This window comes from Mustela erminea, chromosome 3, assembly GCF_009829155.1.
Source record: "Mustela erminea isolate mMusErm1 chromosome 3, mMusErm1.Pri, whole genome shotgun sequence".
In the NCBI taxonomy this organism is placed as follows: domain Eukaryota; kingdom Metazoa; phylum Chordata; class Mammalia; order Carnivora; family Mustelidae; genus Mustela; species Mustela erminea.
Window position 1 is genome coordinate 84,805,149 of NC_045616.1, and position 9,084 is coordinate 84,814,232.

Here is a 9,084-nt window from a genome sequence, read left to right on the forward strand (position 1 = left end):
TGTTCTATAAACCTAAAACTGCCATAAAAATATAGTCTCTTAATTATAAGAGGGACCTTAAACCTTCGTCAGTAGGTTGAGAACTATCGATTAGATGCAATTTATTCAACCCAGTAGAGAAGAGAATGGATTAACGTGGAAGAACTTTTTTATAGTCAATGTTATATAAAAACTACAAAATTATATTTGGATATAATTTATTGTTGTTTATATTTGTATGAGTAATATTCCAAATGTCAATATTACAAATTACAACCATTTAAAAATATTTAGGAAATGCCTTCTTTCTTCATTTGCAAGATGCTAAAGCAAAGCAAAGGAACTGGGAAAACCTCTTGGCTACCTAACTCCATATCCATTTGTCCTATTAGGATTTTGTAAGTAATATAATTATTCCTAAACAAAGCAGGCTGGCAGTGAACATCCTCTGGGAGGCCATTCGAATGAAGGGCTCATCTTGCTAATGCAAAAAGCCTATGCCAAATCTCAAGAACTACAAAAGTGTGACATGATTTCAAGCATAAAACTTTAAACAAAAGTAATAAATTCAAAACAGAAAAAATAATAATAAAGCATGCAACTCCCGATTTTTTTTTTAACTCGTTTCAACGAGCAAAGAGGATAAACCATTCATCTTACATCAAATCAGACCAGGGACCAGGTTTCTGGCCCTCCTGTTTGATGCTTTATTACCCAACTAAAAGAGAATCACTTCCAGTTATAAAATAAATAAGTCATAGGAGGTAATGTACAGCATATTGACTACAGTTAATAATAATGTAGCATATGTTTGAAAGTTGCTGAGAGTGGATCTTAAAAGTTCTCATCATAAGAAAAAAAATTTTAACTGTATGGGACAGATGTTAACTAGAGTATTGTGGTGATCATTCACATCTATAAATGCAGAATCATGTTGTACCCCTGAAACTAATACAAAGTTATATATCAATGATACATCAATTTAAATTTTTTTAATTAAAAAAGTTAATGCTATAAAAGTACATTTTAAAAATCATTTTTAAAAAGAATCACTGATAATCACTCAGTGCATATCCAAAGCGAAACTCTACTGTTATATAAAACCAAGAGATAGCCAGACACCCTCATTTGCCATTCTAGTCTATCTTTAATCTTATGATGGAAAGGAACACAAAACTCCAAAGCACAATACAAAATACTAGCTATTCTTTGCCTACCCAGGTCTCAGAATCTGAAAAACCAATGGCACAATATTTTTACTTAACCTAGCACCTGCTGCATGCTTCTCCTTTCTTGGGTGTAAATCTATGAAGAATTTGCATCTTCACTACCAGTGTAGTTACTGAAGGCAAAGAAGAGACATGTTCAAGAGAAGGCCCTACTGTCTATTGCCAGGTTCAAAACCTGGTTACACAACTTCCTAGCTATGTGAACTTAGATAAGTTATTCAACTCTAAGATGCAAAAAAGTAAGAGGTTTCATCTCACAGGATGGTGATAAGGATGAATGAGACAATGTAGACACTTGGCAAAGTGACATGTACTTGGTAAGTGCCCTAAAAAACTGCCATAAAAATATAGTCTCTTAACTATAAGAGGGACCTTATAAACAAAAAAGGGACCTAATTATAAGTGGGACCTAATAAACAAAGGCACATCATCTCCAAAAATTCTCATAAATACTACAGGCTCAACAACATAAGTATAAATGCATTTGCTTCATTTTATATGTCACCCATCAGGACAGGACCCCAAAGTAAGGCTTTACGGAGCAGCACATACCCTGCCCAAGTTGACTGAAAGTTCACAGATAGAAGGGGCTAGATTCTTAATTTTATCTTGGTATCCTCTGTATCCATCACAGTACCATGAACCAAAACTAATCTACTTCCTGCCCATGGATTTGAAACACAAAGGCATACCTGGGTTTCTCCTAGCCCTGGGACACTGTTTGGGATCTCACCCCTAGTTAAACCCCCTGAAAAAAGCAGTTTATGGATTCAAAGTTCTACCTGAAATTCCAATGATAAACCATGAGAGACTGTGGACTCTGAAAAACAAACTGAGGATTTTGGAGGGAAGAGGTGTGGGGGTTCGGTGAGCGTAGTGGTGGGTATTAAGGGGGGTATGTATTGCATGGAGCACTGGGTGTGGCACATAAACAATGAATCTTGGAACACTGAAAAAATTAAATTAAATTTAAAAAAAAAATTCTATTCCTAAAGTTGGTCACCCTACTTAGGAAGAAACTACTAAAACTGTACCTGTGATGTTTGAAATAGGCAAATCTATAAAGATTGAAAATACACTAGTGGTTGACAAGGGCTGGCAATAGAGGCAGGGGGAGCTGGAGAAAATGGGGAATGACTGCCAGTGGGAATTAAATTTCCCACTGGGGTGGTGATGAAAATGTTCCGAGTGAACATTCGGGGTGATGAAAATGTTCCGAGACTGCGGGGATTACTGCACAATTCTATGAATGTACTAAAAACCTCTGAATTGGATTCTTTAAGTGAGTGAACTATATGGTAGGGTGAATTATACCTTAAAAGAATTGATATTTTTAAATTTTGAATTTTCACCCCAACCCTCCCACCTTAGACTATGAAAATAAGGGTATCCATTTTATCTCAGAAAGCAGACACTAAATACACAGGAACAAATCCATAAGCCAACTATCAAGAAGGAAAGAAAGAGTTCCTGAAATCCCATACCACTCCTCAAAACCAACAGCCTAATTCACTTTCACTTCTGTGAAACCACATTTGGTTTGCCACAGGGTCCATGAGACCAGCCATGAAGTCCAAAGCATTCTGCGAGCTTCTTCTGCAAGGCAAGAGAGAGGCAGCCAGCCCTGCCACTGAAGGGGTATGTTAATATATCAAGAAGGTTGAAAAATTTAAGTTACCAAAATGTTGTTAGGAACAAGAAGTATGTTGGAAGAGTTACTTTTTTTTTTTTTCTTTTTAATTTGTGGGACTTTTTTGGCATAACCACATTATACAAACAGGATTACCAGGATTCTTCCCCCCCAGTGGTTAATACATACACACCTGTGTAAATTATGAAGAAGACATAAGCCTAATTCCCTGCACCCAAACCAAAAAATATACCTCTGCTCTTACTGACTTTTGCTCTGAGTCTTGATAACCTTGAATCCTGGAAGATGATTATAGTTACCAGCAAGTGAGCAGTGCTATGCACCAGGGTCCAAGCTAAGTGCTTCTTTACAACCAATGATTTGTTTAGTCCTCACAACACAAGATCAGGGTGGCTACTACCATTTTACATAGGAGGAGCTCAGGTTCAGTGATTTGTCGAGTCAACCAGTAAGTGATGGAATTAAGCTTTGAACTAAAGAAATGTAAAAACTTAACTCCACACGTCTGAATTTCATTGAAGCTGCTATCGTCTCAACAGAAAAATAGAAAGTCTTGAACATACAAAATCCTCCCAACTGAAACACTGATTCATCAGGGTACAGAACAATCCTGGGCATATGAACACCCACAGAAAAGACCTGGACAAATCAGGACAGAAAAAACTGACAAAGAGTTACCAAGGTAGGTCACAAATACTTTACTGTTTCTCTTCTATGTATCCAGAGGAGAGTCTTAGACTCCAGGGAAAAACTTGAAGGGTGTTATTTATCAGATCCTCAAGGGGATTCAAGAGACAACTGACCTCAACAACAGTTTTGCTTCAGGGTTAAGTGCACAGACTTTGGAATCAGACAACCTGGGTTTAAATACACCTAACTGCTTTGTCACCTTGGGCAGGTAACTGACCTTTCTGATCTTCCGTTTCTTCATGCATAAAATAAAAGTAGTAATAACAATGATCAAGCTGAACTTTGGCAATCCCAAGAGGCTAATTTTATTGCCTCAAATTAACACACGAAGGAAACAATATAAAACCATAAAATTTTATAGCTGGCTAAGACTATAAATCATCTAAACCAGGGTTATTTATATAATTACATATTTATTTTGTGTAATTAGTTTTAAAAACACTGACTTTACATTTTCAGTATTAAGAAAGATGAACAGAAGAAAAAAACAATAGTACACAAATCCTAAGATAGTAATACACACTGTAGCAAGCACCTAATGATAATGGAATGCCTGAAATCTGGGAAAGAGTGATCGATCAACTCCACCCTTTCCACTGAAGAAGTCACACATTATCTATTCAAGTATTAGTTGCAAAGAGCATAGTTAATACATACAACTGGATATACAGAGATTAGAACAATAAGTTCCTTACTAGGCTCTCCCCCAAGTTACAGGGCTGCTCCATTCCATTAGACAACTTAAATAACTCTTAAACCCTATCGCTGCATTATTTCCTCCTACCCAAGAAATTCTTACTCCTGGCAAAAAAAAAAAAAAAAACAAACTAGCGACAAATAAATTTCCAGTCACACAAATGCACCCTACGCATACTCAAGACAGACATACAAGTTCAGTTTCCAAAATCTAGCAGGCTTGGTCCAGACGGTCCTTTGTGGGTAAGCAGGATGGGAAAGGATTAGGAGCTCTGTATTAGCAGGAACTCCCAACTCTGGCTCAGACCACGCAGGGGCTCAAAACTAGGCCCCTGCTGGAGCTGTGTGGCTCTGGACTAGCGACACCACCAAACCTATGTTCTCATTTGTAAAATGAATAACATGAGATAATTCACTGGCAAGGAGTCAGTCTCTGTAGCCACAGGAGAACAGAATATTCACGGCTCCATGGTCAGAGCCCAGGGCAGCACCCAGCACACAGCAGACACTCCATATGTTTGCTGAAAAAAGCAGAAGCCCACTTAAACCCAGCCTGAGATTCAGTCAAAATTCATGGGCCCAATCTATGAGGGGGCTCCTAACTTACTCCAAACCCAGGGTGGAGTGTTCCCTGAACCAAGGAATGTCACAGAGAAAGGAAGAGTTATTCATAGGCTTCAGATCAACAGAGACCCTGCCTCTGAGGAACCTCCTCACACCACAATTTCATGTGTATTTTACCCCAAAAAACTGGCAATTGCTGTCTTGGGCTTCCACTATCTCCCTTTTCATTTTTAGACGCAACAGGATCCAAAAAATGACATCTCAGGCCCTTGATTTCTGAAAGTCTCCTTTCAAGAGGCCTGGGAAGAATTTTCACAGGTAGGACCCCGCACAGTCAGGGCATCCTGTCTTAGCTGAAAGGTATGGCCTATTAAGAAATCCATCACACAGACAGGAAAAGTAAAGTCAAAGACAATTCCGCTATCTTCCTTCACGTCATTCCTGATTCTCAAAACTAAAAGATGGACCGAACTATTTTTAAACGGGCAGATTGACAAGGCACCAAAAACGACCTCACAATCCAAGGAGCTCATCCCTAGAAGACTCTTGTTTGCCCAGGAGAAACTCTGGCTCTGCAAAAGTCAAGAGAAAATCATACACAGAATGCAAATCTCGTTTCTTTGCCCCGCTCCGCCCACCCCCTTCCCCACCAAAAGGAAATAAGTAAAAATGGTTTTACAGAAGGCTCCAGAACCTTGAAGGATGAGCTTAAACTTCTGCTTTCTGAGTGAGGCCAGAGGACATTCCCTTAAAACCTTTGAGTTTTCAAGGGTAATAGGAGAGGTAAAAGAGCGAGGGAGCGGGAGAGGGAGAGAGTCGGGATATGTTCTATTTTTAAACCCTCGCCCACGGTTTAGAGTAAAGGAACACTCTGATGCTGTACTCCCACCGCTGTCACCTTCTGCTAAACACAAGAATCACAACCTGCACACGTACACGGCCCTGGGTCACCGGCGGCCGCTACCGCCCGGAACCGCGAGCTCAACCAGCCATTCCACCCAGCCCTTCCTTGGCAGCGCCAGTGCCTTTCGGAGAACCCGGCGGCCCCGGGCGGGCTGGCGGACTGAGAGCAAAGCAATCCCGAGCCGCCTTCTCCTGAGGGGAGGTAGCGCCCCCTTGGCAGGGCACGTTCTGCTTCCGCGGCTGGGTACCCAAGGGTGAGCGAGTGTTCACCCAAGGGAGCCGGCGTGATGGACGCGACGGCATTTCCCAACCGGGTGCAGCGCGCCAGGCACAGGCGTCCGGCTCCTGGGACACCTGTGTGCCGCGCACACCCAGCCGCCGCGCCCCAGAGCCCCGCTCGCCCTCGGTCACCTCCCGGCCAGCCCAGAACGCCAACGGCCGGGGGGCCGGTGCCCTTCCTCGTCGACTGCTGCTGGCTCGCCCATCCTACGAACCCTTCTCGCCCCACTGTAAGCTTCTACCGCCGGTCCTCAGTGCACCCAGGGCGGAACGGCAGCCGCCGGCGCGCGGACGCCCAAGGGCCGAGAGCCGCCCGACGGCCTGACGCGTCAGGGCCCCGTCCCCGCCGGACTCGGGACACTCACTCTTGAGCGCGCTGATGAGTGACTTCCCGTCCTTGATGAGCTCCTTGATGAATTTGTTGGTCTTGTCCAGCTCCGCTTCGTGAGACTTAAGCGTCTCTCGGAAGTGCGGGCTGTCGAGGCAGCAGTCGCTGAATTCAAGCGCGGGGAGCCCCATAGTGCTCGCGTCGCCCAGCCGGGGGGCGCGCCTCCCCCAGCGCCCGGGAGGCCCGCAGCCCCGAGCACGCACGCGGCGGGACCCCGACCGGGACCCCCCACGCCCGCCGGCTCCACAGGTGTGGCGCCGGCTCGCCCTCCGCGCTGTGTCCGCCGGCGCGCACGACTCCCGACCGGAGTGGGGACCCGGCCGAGGGGCGGCTGCTCCGGCGGCGCGCCACGGAGCGGCGGGCGGGCAGGAAACGCAGCGACGGACCCGCAGCGGGGCCGGGAAGCGAGCTAGCAGGCGAGCGAGTGCAGCCGCCGCCTCCCCGCCTCCTTCTGATAGCTCTCCAGCAGCCTCGAGCGCCCTCTCACAGCAGCCTCAGCAGCCCCGCCGGCGTCCGGGCCGCTCGAACCTGCTAGTGGTGACCTAATCCCAGCCGGACCAATCAGCACGCCCGCCTCAGCCCGACCCCCCTGCCTCCCGGGGACTCCCGGCCCTTCCGTGGCCTTGATCCAATCAGCGGGGCATGGAGGCGGGGCATGGGGCGAGGGGCGGGTCCACGCCACCGCCTAGGTCTGCAACACAAGCTCCGCCCCCTCCCGCCAGCACGGTGTTGCAGACCCGGTGCTAAAAGGAAGATCGCTGCGGTGCATGGGCCTTTCCCACTCCGGATCTTGTTACTTACTGTGGCCCGAATTCGAACCCGAAGTGGTGCTTCTGCAGTTCTGGGAAACAAAGAACCCTAAATATGATTAGCATGAAAAAACTGGGAATTGGGGTTGCAGTTCCCTTCAGCCCGCCCTGCAAGGGCTGGGCAATCGAGCTTTCCATTCAAAATGCAGCTCCCTACCCTGGGAGAACCTCGAGCGCACCGAACCACCATGTCAACTCTAAACACACGCTCCTTATTCCAGTCAAGCAGAAAATATTTGCATTTTTGAATTACCGGCTTCTCTTGTCTGCAGTCTTCTCGCCCCCCACAGTCTGTCCCCCTCGTGGCCACTCCTGCTCAAAATCCGCCCACGGCTGCCCCCAGCCGAAGGATCTAACATCCTTAGGAGATTTCAGCCGCCTGTTGTTTTCCTGCTGGGCATCTAGCACAATTTTACATAATTACGTCCTGCCTGTTGTCCTTCAATACGTTGTGAGCTTTCCGAGGGCACAGACCACTGCAGTTTTCTTGTACGCTGCTGCATTCACAACACCTAGACCAGCGGCTTGCATTCAGTAACAAAAATTTAGAGCTCACCACGTGCTGTGAATGATATTCGTACTCCGGTGACTGACAAATATTTGTGGAATAAATGAATAAATCTTTCCCCACCTCCCACCCCGAGGTCGCTGCCCTGTTGTCCCTCTTCCACCACTGGAATCAAACCAAGCCCCTCACTTTAGTGCACTTGTCACGGTGGTTCCCACAGTGCCTAGTACTGAACTGTGAACTCCTGGAGGATAAAGACTGTCCCTGAATGAATTTTTGTTATGTCCAGGAACTAGAGGCTCTCCTTCAGTTAAGGTTTTCCTGTTTGTTTTTTTAAAATAGGTCTGCTGTGTGCAGGCGCTAAACTAGATGACAGGGATACTAAGATGAGGAACAGAATGAACTTAACTGCTGCTGGTCGGTGGGAGAGACGGGAGAAAAGCAATAGCGCTGCTCGGTGAGACAGAAGTCCTCAGTGCTGGGAAACACAGGGAAAAGTTGCCAACTCAGGAGCCAGAGAAGACATCTATGTTGAGAAATAAATTGATTGGTTTATTGAATGTAGAAATGAATGAATGAGTGTGATCTGTTTGGTGTTGTAGCTACATATTTAGACTTGAGAGCGGGCCCAAACAGCTATGGGATAGATAATTAAAACCCTGAAAATAGTTGCTCCTCACTTGCCAAGGATGAGAAAGATGTACTTAATGCTGTATTTTGAGCACTTAAAAGGTAGGTGTTCTGGTTCTCTATGGATACGTAAGAAATCACACTGGAACTTAACGTCTAAAATAACAATCTGTTTTCTTTCATGACCTCTATGGGTCAGGAATCTGGGGGAGTTTATCTGGGTAGTTCCATCTTAGAGTGTCTCCTCTTTTCTCAGTCAGATGGTGACAGGCATCGGAGCAAGGGTGATTGGCTGAGCTGCTCCCTGTCCTTGGATGGGCCCAGGGCTTCTCCACATGCTCTCTGTGTGCCTGACTTTGGACTTCCTCACTCCATGGCAGTCTCAGGACTCTAGTGTGAATGCCCCATCTCACAAGGGGAAAGCTGCACCACCCTTTATGGCCTAGCCTTAGAAGTCACAATTTTCTACCACTGTCAATAACTACAAGCAAGTCACAATCTCTCACAGATTCAAAGAGAAAGGAATGAGACTATGCCTCAAGGTGGGGAAGTGACAGAACGGGAGATAGTTACAGCCGTGTCTGAAAAAAACAATCTGCCACAGAGGCACTGACACATGATATTCAACAAATGTTAAATGAATGAAACAAAATGGGGGCCACAATGATTGATCTTCTCCTATTGCAGAATATTGGGCAACTGTGTATAAAATAAAATAAATTTATTAATAATAATAATATTCGCTATCATTTGTGCCA

At 45.4% G+C, this 9,084-nt stretch overlaps 1 protein-coding gene across 3 annotated transcripts in view; it reads right to left on the reverse strand.

Annotated features, from left to right (window-relative positions):
- Nucleotides 1–6,918, reverse strand: part of ARHGAP26 (Rho GTPase activating protein 26) — a 436,434-nt gene extending 429,516 nt beyond the window's left edge. The window contains exon 1 of one of the 3 annotated variants that reach the window (XM_032336318.1): nt 6,357–6,918. In XM_032336318.1, coding sequence (XP_032192209.1) covers nt 6,357–6,510 — 154 coding nt within the window. In that variant the 5' untranslated portion in view covers nt 6,511–6,918. The remainder of the gene's footprint in view (nt 1–6,356) is intronic. The other 2 variants (XM_032336320.1, XM_032336319.1) reach the window with 2 other exon arrangements.
- Nucleotides 6,919–9,084: the final 2,166 nt, after the last annotated feature.